The sequence below is a fragment of the Bos taurus genome, chromosome 20 (genome assembly GCF_002263795.3).
Source record: "Bos taurus isolate L1 Dominette 01449 registration number 42190680 breed Hereford chromosome 20, ARS-UCD2.0, whole genome shotgun sequence".
NCBI classification, from domain to species: domain Eukaryota; kingdom Metazoa; phylum Chordata; class Mammalia; order Artiodactyla; family Bovidae; genus Bos; species Bos taurus.
The window spans coordinates 51451690-51476456 of NC_037347.1; the positions used below are offsets into that span (position 1 = coordinate 51451690).

General features: G+C 37.9%; 1 protein-coding gene across 1 annotated transcript in view; it reads left to right on the forward strand.

Moving 5' to 3' along the window:
* Nucleotides 1–24767, forward strand: part of CDH12 (cadherin 12) — a 375294-nt gene that overhangs the window by 259563 nt on the left and 90964 nt on the right. The window contains exon 3 of the mRNA NM_001206958.1: nucleotides 2518–2637. Within this exon, the coding sequence (NP_001193887.1) occupies nucleotides 2518–2637 (120 nt within the window). The remainder of the gene's footprint in view (nucleotides 1–2517; nucleotides 2638–24767) is intronic.

A 24767-nucleotide genomic window follows, 5' to 3' on the forward strand; every position in this document is an offset into this window, starting at 1 on the left:
ATTGTTTGGCTCTCCTTGAGGTCCAAGGGAATCTCAAGAGTCTTCTGCAACACCACAGTTCAAAAGCATCAATTCTTCGGCGCTCCGCTTTCTTTATAGTCCAACTCTCACATCCATACATAACCACTGGAAAAACCATAGCTTTGACTAGAGGGACCTTTGTTGGCAAAGAAATGTCTCTGCTTTTTAATTGATGTCTAGCTTGGTCATAAATTTTCTTCCAAGGAGCAAAGCATCTTTTAATTTCATGGCTGCAGTCACCATCTGCAGTGATTTTTGAGCCCAAGAATATAAGGTCTGTAACTGTTTCCACTGTTTCCCCATCTATTTGTCATGAAGTGATGGGACCAGATTTCATGATCTTAGTTTTCTGAGTGTTGAGCTTTAAGCCAGCTTTTTAACTCTCCTCTTTCACTTTCATCAATATGATCTTTAGTTCCTCTTTGCTTTCTGCTATTGATATTTTTCTTGGCAATCTTGATTCCAGCTTGTGCTTCATCCAGCCCAGTGTTTCTCATGATGCAATCTGCATATAAATTTAATAGGCAGGGTGACAATATACAGCCTTGAAGTACTCTTTTCCCTATTTGGACCCAGTCTGTTGTTCCAGGTCCAGTTCTAACTGTTGCTTCCTGACCTGCATACATGTTTCTTAAAAGGCAAGTCAGGTAGTCTGGTATTCCCATCTCTCAGAATTTTCCAGAGTTCATTTTGATACACACAGTCAAAGACTTTGGCATAGTCAATAAAGCAGAAATAGATGTTTTTTTCTGGAACTCTCTTGCTTTTTTGATGATCCAGTGGATGTTGGCAATTTGATCTATGGTTCTTTTGCCTTTTCTAAATCCCACTTAAATATCTGGAAGTTCACAGTTCACATATTGTTGAAGCCTGGCTTGGAGATTTTTGAGCATTACTTTACTAGCATGTGAGATGAATGCAATTGTGCAGTAGTTTGAGCATTCTTTGGCATTGCCTTTCTTTGGGCAATTGGATTACAATCATTCTTTGGCGTTAGATTTTCTTAAAGTTTCCCAATATCAGCGATCACTTAGAGTAATTAAACCTTGAGGCATAAAGGTGCTTCTCTAGATACTATTGCAATTATTTCTGATTCCTTGCTTTCTCAAATATTCTCTCCTAATTAAAGGCTTCCTAAACAAGGGTGTAAATGTTGATTTTTAAATTGCAATTGCAAATTACTTATACCCTCTAAAGTTCAAGAAGCCTTAAACCTTTTAGCTCTTCTTTGATATCCTAATCATGCAATTAAACACCTACAGTAAGCAGATGAGCTAATGTAAGCATAGTCATGTTTTCTTTGGTGTACAAATCAATAAAGCTACTGCAGTGACTTTCAGGTCTGTGATGGCACTACTGGAAATGATACCTATTTAAAAGAGTTATTATTTGCACTGAGTTCAGTTCAGTTGCTCAGTCATGTCCGACTCTTTGTGACCCAATGAACCACAGCAGACCAGGCCTCCCTGTCCATCACCAACTCCTGGAGTCCACCCAAACCCATGTCCATCAAGTCGGTGATGCCATCCAACCATCTCATCCTCTGTTGTCCCCTTCTCCTCCTGCTCTCAATCTTTCCCAGCATCGGGGTCTTTTCCAATGAGTCAGCTCTTCTCATCAGGTGGCCAAAGTATTGGAGTTTCAGCTTTAACATCAGTCCTTCCAATGAACACTCAGGACTGATCTCCTTTAGGATGGACTGGTTGGAGCTCCTTGATGTCCAAGGGACTCTCAAGGGTCTTCTCCAACACCACAGGTCAAAAGCATCAATTCTTCTGCACTCAGCTTTCTTTATAGTCCAACTCTCACATCCATACACGACCACTGGAAAAACCATAGCCTTGACTACTCGGACCTTTGTTGGCAAAGTACTGTCTCTGCTTTTTAATATGCTGTCTAGGTTGGTCATAACTTTCCTTTCAAGGAGTAAGCGTCTTTTATTTCATGGCTGCAATCACCATCTGCAGTGATTTTGAAGCCCAGAAAAATAAAGTCAACCACTGTTTCCCCTGTTTCCCCATCTATTTGCCATGAAGTTATGGGACCAGATGCCATGATCTTTATTTTCTGAATGTTGAGCTTTAAGCCAACTTTTTCACTCTCCTCTTTCACTAAGAGAAGGCTCTTTAGTTCTTCTTCACTTTCTGCCATAAGGGTGGTGTCATCTGCATATCTGAGGTTATTGATATATTTCCTGGCAATCTTGATTCCAGCTTGTGCTTCCTCCATCCCAGCGTTTCTCATGATGTACTCTGCATATAAGTTAAATAAGTAGGGTGACAATATACAGCCTTGACATACTCCTCATTTCCAGTAATAGCTAATATTGTTGCTCAACATTTTGGTTATAATAGTTGAGTTACTCTCAGTGTCTTCTTACACTCACAGATTAAAAGAATGCCAAAGTCCAAAGGAAAAAGGAGTCCAGATGATGAAAGACATACCCTTGAGCTCTCTACAACAAAGTTGCTAGAGTCATATTGTCTTATTTTCCAGGTGCATATGTTCTCCAAGTCAAGGCCACGGATGCTGATGACCCAACCTATGGAAACAGTGCCAGAGTCGTTTACAGCATTCTTCAGGGACAACCTTATTTCTCTATTGATCCCAAGACAGGTAAAATTTTTATTAGAGACAACATTATCACTGCCCTTTCAAATATTTAAACTTTAATTAAATCTTGGCATGGGAACTTGCCTCTTCTAACACCTCAATAAAGATTCAGTGTGCTGACTATCAAGCAAAGAAGATCAGATCTTACCTTGCTGCTACAGAGCTATTTCCTTCAGATAGAAACTGATATAAAAATAAATCTTTTTTACACATATATGCCAAGTCCAAATTTGTTAGGAATTCTCTCTTAATTTACTTTAAATTTTCAAAAGGCTAGGAATATTTTTTGTTTGATTGCTTCTTCTAGCTAAAATAGCTTTTTTATTTCATTTTTTATTGGTTGAGTTCAATTATATTCAATTTGGGGGCCAAATCAACTCAAGATTATGAAATTTCTATTCTCTTTATCAAGGGTTATGGATGGTGACTTTGGATAAATATATATTTATGCTTCTACTAGGGGAAAGGAGAGGGCTGCCAAACTTGAAACCCCAAGATCACTATTTTTTCTGCTCTGTGTTTTTTAATTCAGTCTCATTTTTAAGTCAAACTGTTGAAATTCCAGTTTTCAAAGAAGAAATATTTCAGTATAGGTACTGAGGAAACTTTGTGGTGTTTATTGTTGTTTACCTTTGGAAAGTTTGTATATTTGTAGAAAAAAAAGGAAAAATTGCTGATAAAAAGTTTAAGAAATTTGTTTACGATGTTATGATGCTCCAGAGGAATTAATAAGGTTTGTACAATACGTCAAATGTATAGACAAATAATGAGATTATCAAAGATACTATCCATCCTTTTTTGAGATTGAAACATTATGGGTTATTTTTTTCTGATACGATTATGTTCAGAAAAATCTAACAGAAATAGAATTAAGAACATCACGTCTCTTAGATCACTTCAACTTTTGAGAAGCACTTCTCACAGACAGAGAGCATGAGAGATAAAGAAAGGAAGGTGTATAGACATTGGTGAGAAGGAAAGTTTTTAGTATTAGGCTAAACTTACTGAGTTGTATGATTATAGAGAAGATGAGTTTATATACTCAGAATAAATGTGGCAGGAGAAAAATTAAATATTTAATATTGGCAAAATAACTATAGATGGAGGTAATATCCCATGAAAAAAACACAAAATATGAAGATGAATTGAAGCATAAATCATGGGTGCAGAGTATAATTGCTCTGGTCAAATTAATACTGAACAGACAATTATATGAATCAAATAGTTGCCTCCTCTTGACTTGTTCAATATCAAATTTAGATAAATTCTAATGTCTTCTGAAAGCATCATTTTACAGAAGAGTATATATATATATATATATATATATATATATATTCATCATAAGGCTTTTCTAATTGTGTATTTATATTTTTATATGAGGCCTTTTATTTAGAACTGAAGGTGAAACAATTCTGGCGTGAACTATGGAATAGATTTTTTGAAGCATTGATTTTCACTGGAGACAGAAGGCTTGATACTAACAATGCCCCAGACCACTAGACAGGAAAAGGGTGGATGGTGAAGCACTTCATTAATAGAATGATAACTAGTTCTTCATGCACAGAAACCATTAAGGAGACTTTTTGTCAAATTTATCACCTTGTGGTAGATCAGAATAAATCAAAAATCAAGGGTAATTGCAATTTCTCAGAAATAGCCTCCATTTGTTCCAGCCATATAGCTTCCTTTTATGATTCCTTTTGCTGTTGTGTAATAAAATGCATGAAAAACTAATACTATCTAAAAATTTACACATTTGACTATAGAAAACTGTTTAAAATAATTTCTAAGTAAAGAGCCTCATCAAAAATTCTGGTACCTAAATATTTATGAACAGATAAATATAATCATTTACTATTCATTTGGAATGATAAAAGTTTTACATTCTCATTGATATTGCTGTTTGAAAAACATCCTTTGCATCTCTATCCAATATACAAATAAGGCCAGTTTATTTATAAATGATATAAATTGATGCATTCTATGAAATAAGTCCCCAAATGATAGTTCTTTTTAAAATTGGCTAATTTGGTAATTCTATGGCTTACCCGACTCCAGTACTTTTGCCTGGAAAATCCCGTGGACGGAGGAGCCTGGTAGGCTGCAGTCCATGGGGTCGCTAAGAGTCGGACACGACTGATCGACTTCACTTTCACTTTTCACTTTCATGCATTGGAGAAGGAAATGGCAACCCACTCTAGTGTTCTTGCCTGGAAAACCCCAGGGACGTGGAAGCCTGGTGGGCTGCCTTCTATGGGGTCACACAGAGTCGGACACGACTGAAGCGACTTAGCAGCAGCAGCAGCAGCAGCATGGCTTACCTAAGAGATTGTTCACTGTGATTAACATTTGCATGCATTCATGTATATACCTCAAATGATTATTAAATATTTTAAAAATCTAAAAGGTATATGGATTTATAAACATCAAATAATATTGATCCTTGTTATATTTAGCATATATTAAACACTAAAATATTTGTCATATTGATACACTTTTATATTATATACACTATAGGCTTAATATTTATTATATATTAGAAAAATATGTATAATCTATAAAACAGTAAATGAGAGGCATTGTAATGTTTTATTTGATGCATGAATTTGACAGGTTAAATGTTTCCATAGTATGGATAAATTATTTTATTTAAGAAAACAAATGTTATTATAAATAATTGATCTCATGACAATTTGCATTTATAATTCTTCTGAAGTATTTGAATTTTTCTCTAAATGATTTCAAAATCTAGTCTGAGTTGGATAACTAGATATTGCTATTTTGTGTATCATGTGGTGAAATGTTGATTTTTCTAAATAATCTCAGGTCTACCTGAGAAAGCATTATAAGACTATTTTAGCTCAACATATTCTAAAATTCATCAACTTTAAATTGTTTATCATGGTAACATATACATTAACAGAAAATTTACTATTTTAACCATTTAAGTGTACTATTCAGTGACATTATGAATGTTCATACTGGGTAAACATCACCACCAGCCATCTTTAGGAATTTGTTATCAATGTCTTTGTTTATGTGCACTGTCAGAAAGTGTCTTTGTAAGATTTTGCTATGTATTTAATGTGCATTTTGAGAAACCACATGAAAACAACTGAGAGAGAATGGGGTTGCAAGCCTGAGTTATTTTCTTTTTTCTTATACCCACTATCCTAAGATTTCATGCTCTGTGTTTCTGTCCTTGCTTCTGTTTGGGAAATTTGATAAAATACTGAGAGAACTGACACTTTCTCAAGACTTTTCCTCTTTCAGTTCCATTCGCACATTTTGTTGAGAGATTATTCTCTTTAAGCCTACTTCCTAAATAAATCCTCCTCCACCCTGACTGATATTTATGTTTTTCAGTCTTAAAAAATGCATTAGTGTTTTAAAGCCCCATACTAAAATTAAAGCATGTGTCAGAATTTATTTTGAATTAATTCTTTATATAAACTACAATATACATATTTACACTGTTCCATGACTTGAACATGCCTTTGATTTTAAATCAGAGAAAAGTCTTACAGGATTCAGACATTTCAGTCAGAGCTTGTGAAAAACAGATTTTTTTTTTTTTTACAAGAGTGAAATTGGAAATAGACAATTATTAAGATTAACCAGCATATGGTGTTACCTGTTTTGTAATAATTTGCATATGTACAGTAAATCACATGATTAAAAATATACTGCAGACAATGGTTTCCTTGTATTCTGCCTTGTCACACTTTATGAGAACTCTGTGTGAACTCTATTTGCCCTATTTTAGAAACCATGGAATGCACAAATCAGCAGATAGAAATAAGACTGTTCGGCCTTGAAAGGAAAATCTCCAGGGGTATGTCTTTAGGAAGTTGTGGAGCTGTTGTATAGAAGAGGAACTAGCTGTATTCTGTGCTGCACAAGAGTAAAAGGACTATCAGTGGCTGGCCGGCATTACAGGAAAAAGGATTTTGGTTTCATTAACAAAAAAAAAGATGTTAATACTTGTCCATAAATAAGAGGGACAAACACCTCAAGAGATGGTGAACTTCACATTACTGGAAGTGTTAAAGCAGGTAATGAGTGATAAGGTGCTGGATTTTAGTATTAATTCCTTGATACATATTTCTCTATAACCAATGGCCTAGCAGGTTCTGTGTGCCAGGATTCTGAGATGAATCAAGTCGATCCTCAAATAGATCCCCATCTATCTGAAGGAGGTCATCACGTCCTCAGAAAATTACATTTGGGTTTCCTAGGATACAATTCTATGATACATAGTGTGACTCCTGGGCACTAGATATAGGCTGATGAGAGGGGAAATTTCCTTGTGGGAAAAAAAAAAAAACTTTTTGGGAAGTGACTTCTAAATCTTAAAGAATAGTTAAGGCATGTTATAGATGCAAAGTTGGACCATACAAACTTCAAATTTTCTCCTCAATATAAGCTGATAACTCTTCTTATCCTCCAAATACATTATTGGCAACATTTTTTTTAAATTATACACCTTATCTGTGTGGTCATGGACACCATATTTATAATAAAGTTGAAGAATAAGCTAGCTTTTAAAAAAATTCATTGTAGAAGCAATAGAAAACTAATTCAGTGTAGAATTTTGGATAGAATGACCAATACAGTCCTCTGAAGAAGACTTTGATGACAGATATGAAAAAAGTAGAATAGCTAATTCATGGTTTGTTGTTGTTTAGTTACCAAGTTGAACCCAACACTTTTGCAACCCCATGGACTGTAGCCTGCCAGGCTCCTCTGTCCATGGGATTTCCCAGGCAAGAATACTGGAGTGTGTTGCCATTTCCTTCTCCAGGGGATCTCCCGGACCCAGAACTCAAACCTGTGTCTCCTGCATTGACAGGCAGATTCTTTACCACTAAGGTACCTGGTCAATAAAGCAGAAACAGATGTTTATCTGGAACTCTATTGTTTATTTGATGATCCAGCAGATGTTCATAATTTGATCTCTGGTTCTTCTGCCTTTTCTAAAACCAGCTTGAACATCTGGAAGTTCATGATTCACATATTGCTGAATCCTGGCTTGGAGAATTTTGAGCATTACATTACCAGTGTGTGAGATGAGTGCAATTGTGTGGTACTTTAGCATTCTTTGGCATTGCCTTTCTTTGGGATTGGAATAAAAACTGACCTTTTCCAGTCTTGTGGCCACTGCTGAGTTTGCCAAATTTGCTGGCATATGGAGTGCAGCACTTTCACAGCATCATCTTTAAGGATTTGAAATAGCTCAACTGGAATTCCATCACCTCCATTAGCTTTATTCATAGTGATGCTTCCTAAGGCCCACTTGGCTTCACATTCCACGATGTCTGGCTCTAGGTGAATGATCACACCATCATAATTATCTAGGTCATGAAGATCTTTTTTGTATAGTTCTGTGTATTCTTGCCACCTCTTCTTAATATCTTCAGCTTCTGTTAGGTCTATACCATTTCTGTCCTTTATTGAGCCCATCTTTGCATGAAATGTTCCCTTGGTATCTCTAATTTTCTTGAAGAGACCTCTAGTCTTTCCCATTATATTGTATGTTCAAGCTGGTTTTACAAAAGGCACAGGAACTAGAGATCAACTTGCTATAATCCGCTGGATCATAGAGAAAGCAAGAGAGTTCCAGAAAAACATCTATTTCTGCTTATTGACTATGCCAAAGCCTTTGACTGTGTGGATCACAATAAACTGTGGAAAATCTGAAAAGATGGGAATACCAGACCACCTGACCTGCCTCTTGAGAAACCCGTATGCAGGTCAGGAAGCAAGAGTTAGAACTGGACATGGAACAACAGACTTGTTCCAAATAGGAAAAGGAGTACGTCAGGGCTGTACATATTCACCCTGCTTATTTAACTTATATGCAGACTGCATCATGAGAAACACTAGGATGGAGGAAGCACAAGCTGGAATCAAGATTGCCAGGAAAAATATCAATAACCTCAGATATGCAGATGACACCACCTTTATGGCAGAAAATGAAGAAGAACTAAAGAGCCTCTTGATGAAAGTCAAAGAGGAGAGTGAAAAAGTTGGCTTAAAGCTCAACATTCAGAAAACGAAGATCATGGCATCTAGTCCCATCACTTCATGGGAGATAGATGGGGAAACAGTGGAAACAGTGGCTGACTTTATTTTACTGGCACTCCAAAATCACTGCAGATGGTGACTGCAGCCATGAAATTAAAAGATGCTTACTCCTTGGAAGAAGAGTTATGACCAACCTAGACAGCATATTAAAAAGCAGAGACTACTTTGTCAACAAATGTCCGTGTAGTCAAGGCTATGTTTTTTCCAGTAGTGACGTATGGATGTGAGAGTTGGACTATAAAGAAAGCTGAGTGCAGAAGAATTGATGCTTTTGAACTGTGGTGTTGGAGAACATTTTTGAGCATCCCTTGGACTGCAAGGAGATCCAATGAGTCCATCCTAAGGGGGATGAATCCTGGGTGTTCATTGGTAGGACTGATGTCAAAGCTGAAACTCGAATACTTTGGCCCCGTGATGCGAAGCGCTGACTCATTTGAAAAGTCCCTGATGGTGGAAAGACTGAGGGCAGGAGAAGGGGACGACAGAGGATGAGATGGTTGGATGGCATCACTGACTTGATGCACATGAGTTTGAGTGAACTCCGGGAATTGGTGATGGACAGGGAGGCCTGGCGTGCTGCAGTTCATGGGGTCACAAAGAGTCAGACACGACTGAGTGTCTGAACTGAACTGAACTGAAGTTACCTGGGAAGCCCTATTCATCTTGGAAAGAAATTTCCACCAGAGGGAAAGGATGTTGTAAGCTCTTCTGAACAAAAGTGGGAGTTGTAAAAGATAAGATCAGAGAGTTAAGTGAGAAAGTGAAGATTATCTGAGATCTTCAATCTGAGTGACCTGCACTGTCTCTGAGCATCTCCTGTAGGAAGGGTTCTACACTTCACACTCCTTCACACTCCTTCACACTCAGACCTGACCTTCCTGGCAGCTTTTTTTTTTTTTTGCCATGATTTAGGTTTTTTATTTTATTTTAATTAAATTTGTTTATTTTAATTGGAGGCTAATTACAATTTTTTATTGATTTTGCCATACATCAACATGAATCCACCATGTGTGTACACGTGTTCCCCATCCTGAACCCCCTCCCATCTCCCTCCCCATACCATCCCTCTGGGTAATCCCAGTGCACCAGCCCTGAGCATCCTGTATCATGCATCGAACCTAGACCTGTGTTTCCTTTCACATATGATATTATACATGTTTCAATGACATTCTCCCAAATCATCCCACTCTCGCCCTCTCCCACAGAGTCCATAAGACTGTTCTATACATCTGTGTCTTTTTTGCTGTCTCGCATACAGGGTTATCATTACCATCTTTCTAAATTCCATATATATGTGTTAGTAAACTGTATTGGTGTTTTTCTTTCTGGCTTACTTCACTCTGTATAATAGGCTCCAGTTTCATCCACCTCATTAGACCTGATTCAAATGTCTTCTTTTTAATGGCTGAGTAATACCAGACACCTGACCTGCCTCTTGAGAAATCTATATGCAGGTCAGGAAGCAACAGTTAGAACTGGACATGGAAAAACAGACTGATTCCAAATAGGAAAAGGAGTACGTCAAGGCTGTGTATTGTCACCCTGCTTATTTAACTTATATGCAGAGTACATCATGAGAAACGCTGGGCTGGAAGAAACACAAGCTGGAATCAAGATTGCCAGGAGAAATATCAATAACCTCAGATATGCAGATGACACCACCCTTATGTCAGAAAGTGAAGAGGAACTAAAAAGTCTCTTGATGAAAGTAAAAGAGGAGAGTGAAAAAGTTGGCTTAAAGCTCAATATTCAGAAAACTAAGATCATGGCATCTGGTCCCATCACTTCATGGGAAATAGATTGGGAAACAGTGAATACAGTGTCAGACTTTATTTTTGTGGGCTCCAAACTCACTGCAGATAGTGGTTTCAGCCACGAAATTAAAAGACACTTATTCCTTGGAAGGAAAGTTATGACCAACCTAGATAGCATATTGAAAAGCAGAGACATTACTTTGCCAACAAAGGTCCGTCTAGTCAAGGCTATGGTTTTTCCAGTAGTCATATATGGATGTGAGAGTTGGACTGTGAAGAAAGCTGAGCGCCGAAGAATTGATGCTTTTGAACTGTGGTGTTGGAGAAGACTCTTGAGAGTTCCTTGGACTGCAATGAGATCCAACCGGTTCATCCTAAAGGAGATCAGTTCTGGGTGTTCTTTGGAAGGAATGATGCTAAAGCTGAAACTCCAGCACTTTGGCCACCTCATGTGAAGAGTTGACTCATTGGAAAAGACTCTGATGCTGGGAGGGATTGGGGGCAGGAGGAGAAGGGGACGACAGAGGATGAGATGGCTGGATGGCATCACTGACTCGATGGACGTGAGTCTGAGTGAACTCCGGGAGTTGGTGATGGACAGGGAGGCCTGGCGTGCTGCGATTCATGGGGTCACAAAGAGTCAGACACGACTGAGTGACTGAACTGAACTGAATACTCCACTGTGTATATGTACCACAGCTTTCTTATCCATTCGTCTGCTGATGGACATCTAGGTTGCTTCCATGTCCTGGCTATTATAAACAGTGCTACGATGAACATTGGGATACACGTGTCCCTTCAATTCTGATTTCCTCGGTGTGTATGCCTAGCAGTGGGATTGCTGGGATGTATGGCAGTTCTATTTCCAGTTTTTTAAGGAATCTCCACACTGTTCTCCATAGTGGCTGTACTAGTTTGCATTCCCACCAACAGTGTAAGAGGGTTCCCTTTTCTCCACACCCTCTCCAGCATTTATTGTTTGTAGACTTTTGGACAGCAGCCATTCTGACTGGTGTGAAATGGTACCTCATTGTGATTGTGATTTGCATTTCTCTGATAATGAGTTAATTTGAGCATCTTTTCATGTGTTTGTTAGCCATCGGTATGTCTTCTTTGGAGAAATGTCTTTTTAGTTCTTTGGCCCATTTTTTGATTGGGTCATTTATTTTTCTGGAATTGAGCTGGAGGAGTTGCTTGTATATTTTTGAGATTAGTTGTTTGTCAGTTGCTTCATTTGCTATTATTGTCTCCCATTCTGAAGGCTGTCTTTTCACCTTGCTTATAGTTTTTTTGTTGTTGTTGTTGTGCAGAAGTTTTTAATTTTAATTAGGTCCCATTTGTTTATTTTTGCTTTTATTTCCAATATTCTGGGAGGTGGGTCATAGAGGATCCTGTTGTGATTTATGTCGGAGAGTGTTTTACCTATGTTTTCCTCTAGGAGTTTTATAGTTTCTGGTCTTAAGTTTAGATCTTTAATCCATTTTGCGTTTATTTTTGTGTATGGTGTTTAAAATGTTCTAGTTTCATTCTTTTACAAGTGGTTGACCAGTTTTCCCAGCACCACTTGTTAAAGAGATTGTCTTTTTTCCATTATATATTCTTGCCTCCTTTGTCAAAGATAAGGTTTCCATAGGTGCATGGATTTATCTCTGGGCTTTCTATTTTGTTCCATTGATCTATATTTCTGTCTTTGTGCCAGTACCATACAGTCTTGAAGACTGTGGCTTTGTAGTAGAGCCTGAAGTTAGGCAGTTTGATTCTTTCAGTTCCATTCTTCTTTCTCAAGATTGCTTTGGCTATTTGATGTTTTTTGTATTTCCACAAAAAATTGTGAAATTATTTGTTCTAGCTCTGTGAAAAATACCGTTGGTAGCTTGATAGGGATTGCACTGAATCTATAGATTGCTTTGGGTAGTATACTCATTTTCACTATATTGATTCTTCTGATCCATGAACATGATCTATTTCTCCATCTATTAGTTTCCTCTTTGATTTCTTTCACCAGTTTTTATAGTTTTCTATATGTGGGTCTTTTGTTTCTTTAGGTAGATATATTCCTAAGTATTTTATTCTTTTCATTGCAATGGTGAATGGAATTGTTTCCTTAATTTCTCTTTCGATTTTCTCATTATTAGTGTATAGTAATGCAAGGGATTTCTGTGTGTTGATTTTATATCCTGCAACTTTACTATATTCACTGATTAGCTCTAGTAATTTTCTGATGGAGTCTTTAGGGTTTTCTATATAGAGGACCATGTCCTCTGCAAACAGTGAGAGTTTTACTTCTTTTCCAATCTGGATTCCTTTTATTTCTTTTTATTCTCTGATTGCTGTGGTCAAAACTTCCAAAACTATGTTGAATAGTAGTGGCAAAAGTGGGCACCCTTGCCTTGTTCCTGACTTTAGGGGAAATGCTTTCAGTTTTTCACCATTGAGGATAATGTTTGCTGTGGGTTTGTCATATATAGCTTTTATTATGTTGAGGTATGTTCCTCCCATTCCTGCTTTCTGGAGAGTTTTTTTAATCATAAATGGATGTTGAATTTTGTCAAAGGCTTTCTCTGCATCTATTGAGATAATCATACGGCTTTTATTTTTCAATTTGTTAATGTGGTGTATTACATTGATTGATGTGGATATTGAAGAATCTTTGCATCCCTGGGATAAAGTTCACTTGGTCATGATGTATGATTTTTTAATATGTTGTTGGGTCTGATTGCTAGAATTTTATTAAGGATTTTTGCATCTATGTTCATCAGTGATATTGGCCTGTAGTTTTCTTTTTTTTGTGGCATCTTTATCAGGTTTTGGTATTAGGGTGATGGTGGCCTCATAGAATGAGTTTGGAAGTTTACCTTCCTGTGCAATTTTCTGGAAGAGTTTGGGTAGGATAGGTGTTAGCTCTTTAAATTTTTGGTAGGATTCAGCTATGAAGCCATCTGGACCTGGGCTTTTGTTTGCTGGAATATTTCTGATTACAGTTTCAATTTCCGTGCTTTTGATAGGTCTGTTAGGATTTTCTATTTCTTCCTGGTTTGGTTTTGGAAAGTTGTACTTTTGTAATAATTTGTCCACTTATTCCATGTTGTCCATTTTATTGGCATACAATTGCTGATAATAGTCTCTTATGATCCTTTGTATTTCTGTGATTGTCTTTTGTGATCTCTCCATTTTCATTTCTAATTTTACTGATTTGATTTTTCTCCCTTTGTTTCTTGATGAGTCTGGCTTAATGGTTTGTCAATTTTATTGATCCTCTCAAAGAACCAGCTTTTGAGTTCGTTGATTTTTGCTATGGTCTCTTTTGTTTCTTTTGCATTTATTTCTGCCCTAATTTTTAAGATTTCTTTCCTTCTACTAACCCTGGGGTTCTTCATTTCTTCCTTGTCTAGTTGCTTTAGGTGTAGAGTTAGGTTATTTATTTAACTTTTTTCTTGTTTCTTGAGGTATGCCTGTATTGCTATAAACCTTCCCCTTAGCACTACTTTTACAGTGTCCCACAGGTTTTGGGTTGTTGTGTTTTCATTTCATTTGTTTCTATGCATATTTTAATTTCTTTTTTGATTTCTTCTGTGATTTGTTGGTTATTCAGCAACGTGATATTCAGCCTCCATATGTTGGAATTTTTAATAGTTTTTCTCCTTTAATTGAGATCTAATCTTACTGCATTGTGGTCAGAAAAGATGCTTGGAATGATTTCAATTTTTTTGAATTTACCAAGGCTAGATTTATGTCCCTGGATGTGATCTGTCCTAGAGAAGGTTCCGTGTGCTCTTGAGAAAAAGGTGAAATTCATTGTTTTGGGGTGAAATGTCCTATAGATATGAATTAGGTCTAACTGGTCTATTGTAGCATTTAAAGTTTGTGTTTCCTAGTTAATTTTCTGTTTAGTTGATCTATCCATAGGTATGAGTGGGGTATTAAAGTCTCCCACTATTACTGTGTCACTGTTAATTTCCCCTTTCATACTTGTTAGCATTTGTCTTACATATTACAGTGCTCCTATGTCACGTGCATATATATTTATAATTGTTTCATCTTCTCTTGGATTGATCCTTTGATCATTATGTAGTATCCTTCTTTGTCTCTTTCCACAGCCTTTGTTTTAAACTTTATTTTATCTGATATGAGTATTGCTACTCCTGCTTTCTTTTGGTCTGTATTTGTGTGGAGTGTCTTTTTCCAGCCCTTTACTTTCAGTCTGTATGTGTCCCCTGTTTTGAGGTGAGTCTCTTGTAGACAACATATATAGGGGTCTTGTTTTCGTATCCATTCATACAGTCTTTGTCTTTTGGTTGGGGCATTCAACCCATTTATGTTTAAGGTAATTATTGATAAGTATGATCCTGTTGCCATTTACTTTATTGTTTTGGGTTTGAGTTTATACACCCTTTTTGTGTTTCTTATCTAGAGAAGATCCTTTAGCATTTGTTGGAGAGTTGGTTTGGTGGTACTGAATTCTCTCAGCTTTTGCTTGTCTGTAAAGCTTTTTATTTCTCCTTCATATTTGAATGAGATCCTTGCTGGGTACAGTAATCTGGGCTGTAGGTTATTTTCTTTCATCACTTGAAGTATGTCTTGCCATTCCCTCCTGGTCTGAAGAGTTTCTATTGAAAGATCAGCTGTTATCCTTATGGGAATTCCCTTGGGTATTATTTGTTGTTTTTCCCTTGCTGCTTTTAATATTTGTTCTTTGTGTTTGATCTTTGTTAATTTGATTAATATGTGTCTTGGGATGTTTCGCCTTGGGTTTATCCCATTTGGGACTCTCTGAATTTCTTGGACTTGGGTGATAATTTCCTTCCCCATTTTAGGGAAGTTTTCAACTATTATCTCAAGTATTTTCTCATGGTCTTTCTTTTTGTCTTCTTCTTCTGGGACTCCTTTGATTCGAATGTTGGGGTGTTTAACATTGTCCCAGAGGTCTCTGAGATTGTCCTCATTTCTTTTAATTCGTTTTTCTTTTTTCCTCTCTGATTCATTTGTTTCTACCATTATATCTTCTACCTCACTAATCCTATCTTCTGCCTCTGTTATTCTAGTATTTTTTTCCCTCCAGAGTGTTTTTTGATATCATTTATTGCATTATTCATTATATATTGAGTCTCTTTTATTTCTTCTAGGTCCTTATTAAACCTTTCTTGGATCTTCTCAACCCTTGTCTCCAGGCTATTTATCTGTGATTCCATTTTGTTTTCAAGATTTTGGATCATTTTCACTATCATTATTTGTAATTCTTTATCAGGTAGATTCTCTATCTCTTCCTCATTTGTTTAGTTTGGTGGGGATTTATCCTGTTCCTTTACCTGCTGGGTATGCCTCTGTCTCTTCATCTTGTTTCTATTTCTGTGTTTGGGGTGTCCTTTCTGTATTCTGGCAGTTTGTGGAGTTCTCTTTATTGTGGAGTTTCCTTGCTGTGGGTGGGGTTGTATGGGTGGCTTATCAAGGTTTCCTGGTTAGGGAAGCTTGTGTCCGTGTTCTAGTGGGTGGGGCTAGATTTCTTCTCTCTGGAGTGCAATGAAGTGTCCAGTAATGAGTTATGAGATGTCAGTGGGTTTGGAGTGACTTTGAGCAGCCTATATATTGAAGCTCAGGGCTATGTTCCTGTGTTGCTGGAGAATTTGTGTGGTATGTCTTGCTTTGGAACTTGTTGGCTCTTGGGTGGTGCTTGGTTTCAGTGTAGGTATGGAGGCATTTGATGAGCTCCTGTCGATTAATGTTCCCTGGAGTCAGGAGTTCTCTGGTGTTCTCAGGATTTGGACTTAAGTCTCCTGCTTCTGGTTTTCAGTCTTATTTTTACAGTAGCCTCAAGACTTCTCCATCTATACAGCACCGTTGATAAAACATCTAGGTTAAAGATGAAAAGTTTCTCCACAGTGAGGGACACCCAGAGAGGTTCACAGAGTTACATGGAGAAGAGAAGAAGGAGGAGGGAGATAGAGGTGACTAGGATGAGACGAGGTGGAATCAAAAGAGGAGAGAGCAAGCTAGCCAGTGATCACTTCCTTATGTGTGCTCCACAGTCTGGACTGCTCAGAGATGTTTATGGAGTTATACAGGGAAGAGAAGAGGGAGGAAGGAGACAGAGGTGGCCAGGAGGATAAAGAGGGGGAATCAAAAGGAGCGACAGATCCAGCCAGTAATCAGTTCCCTAAGTGTTATCCACCGTCCGGAACACACAAAGAGATTTACAGAGAAGAAGATATGTGTAGAGAAGAGAAGGGGGAGGGAGGAGACAGGAGCGACCTGGTGGAGGAAAAGGAGCGTCCAAAGGGGGGCGGGGCAGGGGGGAGAGTAGTCAAGCCAGTAATCTCACTCCCAAGTAAAAATGGGTACTGAAGATTTGAAGATTGGTTTCTTAAAGGTACAAAATTGATACTAAATACCAAAAAGCAAAGATTAAAAATCTAGAGGTTGGATTTCAAAATTATATTATTAAAAAAAAGAGAAAATAAAAATGATTATAATATATATATATATGAAGTTTGCTTTAAAAAATAGGATCTCTTTTTTTTTTTGCAAAGTAATAGTAGGTTATAAAAATGAAAAAGGAGTAACAGAGGACTTAAAAATAAAAAAAAACATTTAATTTAAAGAATGATAGTAAAAATAGTAAAAATATATCTAGGACTTTCTCTGGTGTTGTGTGGGCAGTGTGGGATCAGTTCATTTTTGGATAGTTCCTTGATGTGGCTTATATTTCTCAAAATCTGTAGGCCCCTTCCTATGTAGTCAGTACTATCTACAGGGTTTTAATGTATTGCACCTGTCACTTCCAAGGAGGGTCCCTCTGTTTTAGATTCTTCTGTTTGCTGGTCTCTTCAGTGTCTAATTTCCTCCCTGGCACAAGGGGGCGGTGATGGACACTTTTTTTGGCTCACTTGTTCAGTTGTGCTTTGGGGAGGGAGGGAAGCTGCAAACAAATAACACTGGCATGTACCCGCAGTGTCTCAGCCACACTGGTTTGCCCCTGCTCACGGCGTGTGTGCTTTCCCTGTCTACACTGCTTAGGCTCTAGGGTGTTCTGCTGGGAACTGTCTGAGGCAGGGCCTGGGTTGTATGCACTTCCCAGGTCTAAGCCTCTCAGGTTCAGATATTCAGGTAGTCCTCAGAGGCACAGACTTGGGTGGGCCTGCATTTTGTGCTCTTCCCAGGTCTGAGCAGCTCAGGTGACCAGGTGTTTGGCGAGCACGGTCGCTGTAACTTATCGCTTCCCCCATCCCTGCAGCTCGGTTTTCTTGGTGTACAACTGGCGCACCTTCTCAGGTGAATGTTGACCGTCCAGAATCCCAAGAAGTCTTGGTTAGCAACAAAGCCTACTTGCAGTTTGGTAGATGATGCCTCTCTGGGGCCAGGATTGCCCCCTTCCAGCTCTGGCTGCCTTCGCCTGCCTGTCACTGGAGGGGGATGGGTGGTCTGCAGCCAGCTAGCTCTCCTCAGTCTTTTGTTCTGTGAGCTGGCCTGACAGTGCCTTAGGTTAGGGCTTTTCAAGTAGCTCTAGTCAGTCCTTTGTACTGTGAGTGGGCCTGGCTGTGTCTTAGGTAGGGCTTTTTGCGTGGTAGTTATCCAACAGTCTGGTTTGCTAAACCATGTTAGTTCCCTCAGATTGCCCTCGGGGCATTGAGGCCCAGTCCTTACTCTAAGTAAGCAATGCAGCCCTTGCCTCTCTGCCCAGCCCAGACTTGCTAGTGGTGAATGCAGGCATCTGCGCTGCTTCTTGGCTGGGGGAGTTACTGTTGGGCACATAATCTGTGGGTTTTAATTATTTATTTATTTTTCCTCCTGGTTATGTTGCCCTCTGTGGTTCCAAGGCTCGCCACAGACTGGGCAGTGAGAGCGTTTCCTGGTGTTTGGAAACTTCTCTCTTTTTTAAGACTCCCCTCCGGGGACGGAGCTCCGTCCCTACCTCTTTTGTCTCTCTTTTTATCTTTTATATTTTTTCCTACTTCCTTTTGAAGACAATGGGCTGCTTTTCTGGGTGCCTGATGTCCTCTGCTGACATTCAGAAGTTGTTTTGTGGAATTTTCTCAGAGTTCAAATGTTCTTTTGATGAATTTGTGGGGGAGAAAGTGATCTCCCCATCCTATTCCTCTGCCATCTTAGGACCGCCTCCCCGGCTGCACTTTTAAGAACAGAGTGGTGATCCAGGTCTCCTCTGGACTCTAATCCCCAGAGAATGGAGAATGCAGCCTTTCATCTCTTGTTCATTCTGTCTTTTTTATCTATCTATATCTATTTATCCATCCATCAATCCACATAATCTATCTGAGGACTCCAGGAGTTGGTAATGGACAGGGAGGCCTGGCATGCTGTGGTTCACGGGGTCACAAAGAGTCGGACATGAATGAACGACTGAAATGAACTGAATTAGCATATAATGTTGTGTAAATATTAGGTCTACAGTGTATTGATTTGATATATTTGTATATTGGAAAATAATCACCACCATTGTGTTAGCCACACCTCCATCATGTCAACAAGTTACCATTTTCTTTATGTGATGAGAATTTGTAAGAGCTATCTTAGCAAGTGTTCAGTATATGATGTAGTAATACTAACTGAAAGCACCATGATATATATTATATTCCAAGAACTTATCCATTTTATAACTGTAAGCTTGTGCCATTTGACCAGAATATCCCAATTTCCTTCACCTCACAGCCCTTGGTAACCACTGTCCTACTCTCTGTTTCTGTAAGTTTAGCTTTTTAGAGTCTAGGTATAAATTATATTGTAGCATATTTATCTTTCTCTGTCTGACTAATTTCACATAACATAAAGTAAGTTTCTCCTATGTTGTTGCAAATGGCAGGATTTTCTTTTTCATTCTCATGACTGAATTACTGAATTATATTCCATTTTATCACATCTTATTTATTCAGTGATCTGTTGATGGACACTTCTGTTGTTTTCATATCTTGGCTATTATGGATAATACAGCAATGAACATGGGGTGAGAGATTTTATTTTCACTTCCTCTTAATATATACTTAGATGTGAAGAATTGTTGAACATATAGTAGCTCTATTTAAAAAAAAATTTTTTTTTAAGGAAACTCCATACTATTTCCTAGTGTTGTTCTTGTTCCTTAGTTGCTAAGTCATGTATGACTCTGTGACCCTATGGACTGTTCAGTTCAGTTCAGTTCAGTCGCTCAGTCGTGTCCGACTCTTTGCGACCCCATGAATCGCAGCACGCCAGGCCTCCCTGTCCATCGCCAACTCTCGGAGTTCACCCAGACTCACATCCATCGAGTCAGTCATGCCATCAAGCCATCTCATCCTCTGTCGTCCCCTTCTCCTCCTGCCCCCAATCCCTCCCAGCATCAGAATCTTTTCCAATGAGTTAACTCTTCACATGAGGTGGCCAAAGTACTGGAGTTTCAGCTTTAGCATCATTCCCTCCAAAGAAATCCCAGGGCTGATCTCCTTCATAATAGACTGGTTGGATCTCCTTGCAGTCCAAGGGACTCTCAAGAGTCTTCTCCAACACCACAGTTCAAAAGCATCAATTCTTCGGCGCTCAGCCTTCTTCACAGTCCAACTCTCACATCCATACATGACCACAGGAAAAACCATAGCCTTGACTAGACGGACCTTTGTTGGCAAAGTAATATCTCTGCTTTTCAATATGCTATCTAGGTTGGTCATAACTTTCCTTCCAAGGAGTAAGCGTCTTTTTATTTCATGGCTGCAGTCACCATCTGCAGTGATTTTGGAGCCCCCAAAAAATAAAGTCTGACACTGTTTCCACTGTTTCCCCATCTATTTCCCATGAAGTGATGGGACTGGATGTCATGATCTTCGTTTTCTGAATGTTGAGCTTTAAGCCAACTTCTTCGCTTTCCACTTTCACTTTCATCAAGAGGCTTTTTAGTTCCTTTGTCTTCCAGAAATTGCTCATAATCATGTCCATTGAGCAAGTGATTCCATCCAGCCATCTCATCCTCTTTCACCCCCTTCTCCTCTTGCCCTTAATCTTTCCCAGCATCAGGGTCTTTTCCAATAAGTTGGCTCTTCACATCAGGTGGCCAAGTATTAGAGCTTCAGCTTTAGCATCAATCCTTCCAGTGAATATTCAGGATTGATTTCCTTTAGGACTGACTGGTTTGAGCATCATACTGTCCAGGGGACTCTCCAGAGTCTTCTCTAACACCACAGTTCAAAAGCATCAAGTCTTCGGTGCTCAGGCTTCTTTAAGGTCCAACTCTCACATCCATACATGACTACTGGAAAAACCATAGCTTTAACTAGACGGACCTTTGTGGGCAAACTGATGTCTCTGCTTTCTAATACACTGTCTAGGTTTGTTATAGCTTTTCTTCCAAGGAGCAAGTGTCTTTTAATTTTGTGGCTGAAGTCACTATCCACAGTCATTTTGAAGCCCAATAAAATAAAATAAAATATGTCACTATTTCCACTTTTCCCCCATCTATATGCAACAAAGTGATGGAACTGGATGCTACATCCCTACCAACAGTGCACAGGGTCCTCTTTACTCAACATTATTGCCAATACTTGTTATTTCTTCTTCTTGACTTATTGTTAACAGCCATTCTAAAATCTTAAGGTTATGTCTCATTGTGGTTTTGATAATTGTACATTTCCCTGATGAATATTGATGTCAAGCACCTTTTCATGTAACTATTGGACACTTGTATTACTTCTATGGAAAATTTTCTATTCAGTTTCTTTGTGCATTTTTTAAATTAGATTTTTGGTTTGTTTGTTAATGAGTTGCATAAGTTCTTTTCTATTATGGGTATTAAGTCCTTATCAGATATATGGTTTACAGGCAGCTTTTCCCATACCATAGACTGCCTTTTCATTTTTGTTGATTACTCCTTTTGCTATGCAGAAGCTTTTTAGTTTAATGTAGTCCTACTTGTTGATTTTCAAGATGCTTTCCCAGAGGGTTTATTTATCTTTGAAAACTATTATCTCATTTATCTCCCTATCTGTGGTCTTATTTTATACCATCTCTCTCAACAGTGGTATGCTGCAGTCACATTGACCTCCAAGTGCTTTTCTTGTAAGCTTTGAGGAAGTAATGCTCTCCTTTCCATCACTAGGATACTCCTCCCTGTGTTCTTTCTAAGTCTTCCTCTTCCATTTCTCTAGAATTGCAGCTCTAAACTCTTTCCTCACAGAGGACATTTTTGATACTACCTTCAAAAGCACTTGCGTTCACTTTCCTCATAACACCAATCATCATCTGAAATTAGCTTAATCATTTAATAGCTTCTTTATGGGCTTTGCACCACTCCACAGGAACACATACCCATTAAATGTACAATTCATGAAGGGACCTTGTAAGAGACTCTATCAATTATTTTCCCAGATGAAAAAAGATGATACCTAGTTGGGCAATTTGAAATTAGTTTAATAAAAGGACTCTTTATGGGACGTGTGAGCAGATTGTAAGGAAACCATAAAAGATAAGGCAGTATCTGGAGAAGACATAAGAAGGGGCTTCAGTTTCCACACTGGAGTAGAGAAATGAGGGGATGGGGATAGAGACAGGCAAACCATGGCAGGAGAGAGTGTGGAATGTGGGGAATTTATGGAAAGAAAAGCCCAAATTCATCATCTGTCTACTAACCAATCTTGCATATTGGCTAAGGCAACCAGAAGCCAGAGAGGAGAAAGAAGTCTAGAAAAGTATACAAATTTGGACTGGAGAAGCAGATGGAAACATGTTTGCCACTGTACCCTTAAATCTAGTAACAGTGCCTGAATGAAATGTATATTTTAGTAAAGGTGTTTACTAACTCTATGGTCCCATGTTTAAATCCTACAGTTCAACAGCCACTTCAATAAATAACTCAGATCAAACCAAATACCCGATTATCACATGTAATATTTTATGATTTTTTCAAATATAGTAGTACATTATTTTCACCTCAAAAAGTTGACATCAGAGTCAGTCAGTCAGTTCAGCCGCTCAGTCATGTCCGACTCTTTGCGACCCCATGAACTGCAGCACGCCAGGCTTCCCTGTCCATCACAAACTCCCAGAGCTTGCTCAAACTCATGTCCGTCAAGTCAGTGATGACATCCAACCCTCTCATCCTCTGTTCTCTCCTTCTTCTCTTGCCTTCAGTCTTTCCCAGCATCAGGGTCTTTTCAAATGAGTCAATTCTTCGCATCAGGTGGCCAAAGTATTGGAGTTTCAGCTTCAGCATCAGTCCTTCCAATCAATATTCAGGACTGATTTCCTTGAGGATTTGGTTTAATCTCCTTGCAGTCCAAGGGACTCTCAAGAGTCTTCTCCAACACCACAATTCAAAAGCATCAATTTTGATAACATCAGAGTTATCAAACCCAATTTTATCTAACCCAATTTTATGAAATACACCCAGATTCACCAAAATTGAGAGGCTTGAATACAACAGGAGGGTGATTGTAAAGGGAGAATATATCCCCTGAAAGGCTAATAATATTTAATATATAAATTTAAGGGTATAACACTCTCAACCATGTATTTCCATTTATATTGGCAGAAATAAATCTATTTTTCTCATTCTTGCTATTACCCTAATTATCATGATTGTATATGTTGGAAAGTTCATCAGGTACAAGACACTCATACTAGGATTCAATGTACATGTGCCTAAAAAGTAGGGATTGATTATAAATTAATGAATTTATTTATTTATTATTTAAATTAATTTTTTATTTTTAAATTAATTACAATATGTGGTATCATTACTGTGGAGTTTTTATGGAGTATTTATTGTTGTTTTTGCTTAGTCACTAAGTCATGTCCCACTCTTTGCAACCCCATGGACTGTAGCCTGCCAGGCTTCTCTGTCCATGGATATCTCTAGGCAAGAATACTGGAGTGGGTTGCTATTTCTTTCTCCTAGGAATCTTCCTAACCCAGGGATCAAATCTGTGTCTCCTGCATTGGCAGTTGGATTCTTTACCACTGAGCCACTAGGGAAGGGAAGTCCATTGTGACATTGGAAATTGTCATACTAGAAATGACGTGAGAAAAATATACATATGTTCTTACTTGAAACAAATTGAATAAACACAAATCTTATCATCAAGAGGAAACTATAGCATGAATGTGAATTAAAGTCAGGCAGTTATTTAGAAAATATAAGTATTGCAAGGCAGACAGAAGTCATATAGCTTAAAGGCTTGCAGGACCAAGCCAAGATGTAGAGATGAAGGGTCTTAGTTAAGACCATTGGAAATGAAACATCAGAAATCCAAGCTGAAGAATGGACAAACAGATTGAAATAATAGTAAGTGAATAGCAGAGCATAAATTAAACAGCAGAAGCAAAAATGGAATTTGCCTTTTTTTGCAACTTTTTCCTGCCAAGGGCTAGAAGAACACTCAGATTGTAGTTAAATCTAAATTAGCAAAAGAACAGCATTAGATAAGTACAGAAGAATTAGGGATATGTATTCAGTTTATGATTTGGATTCTATATTTTGTGTTGACAAATTTATTATTCATATAAGCTTTATTATTTAAGAAATAGCAATACTAAACACACATGCATTTAAGACAAATTATCCACAATCCCCCCTTAAAATTATTGGGTATATATTAGTGTTTGTTATAAAATTCATTTAATAAACCCAGAAGGTTTTAATTTTTTCACTATGAAAACATATAAACAGAGCTCTACACTTGGACATAAGGGCAGAAAATGAGTAGGCTATATAAATATCCGTATATATCAAATGATTCATGATTATAAATTATTTATAGATTCCTTCCTTTATTCAGCTAGTCATTCCACTAGTCAGATGGTCAACACAATCTTATCGAGTTTTTCTCTGCATGATAAGCACTCCATTAGAGGCTGGAGTAACTTGGTGATAAAAGAAACAAAACTCCCTACAATGGCAAAGCTTAATGAAATCTAAGTTAAAAAAAAAAAATTCTGTGACTAAAATTAATGTCAGGAATCCTGAGAAACAAAATAAAATATACAAATAAAATATTTCAAGTGTTTAAAAAAGTTAATATATGTATCCTAAAAAAATAAGAATGAAGAAGAATGTGGCAAATTTTTTTAGAAATCTGCTCACTGTAACCACTTAGGAAATGGCAACAAGCTCCAGTATCCTTGCCTAGAAAATCCCATGGACAGAGGAGTCTGGCAGGCTATAGTCCATGGGGTTGCAAAGAATTGGACATGACTTAGTGACTGAGCGTGTACATATAAAATATATATTTTTAACAATTTATTTTTTAAAGGTAAGATGATTCTGTGTAAATTATGTCTAACTGGGGCTGACTTAGTGAGATCCTTAACCATATTCCACAA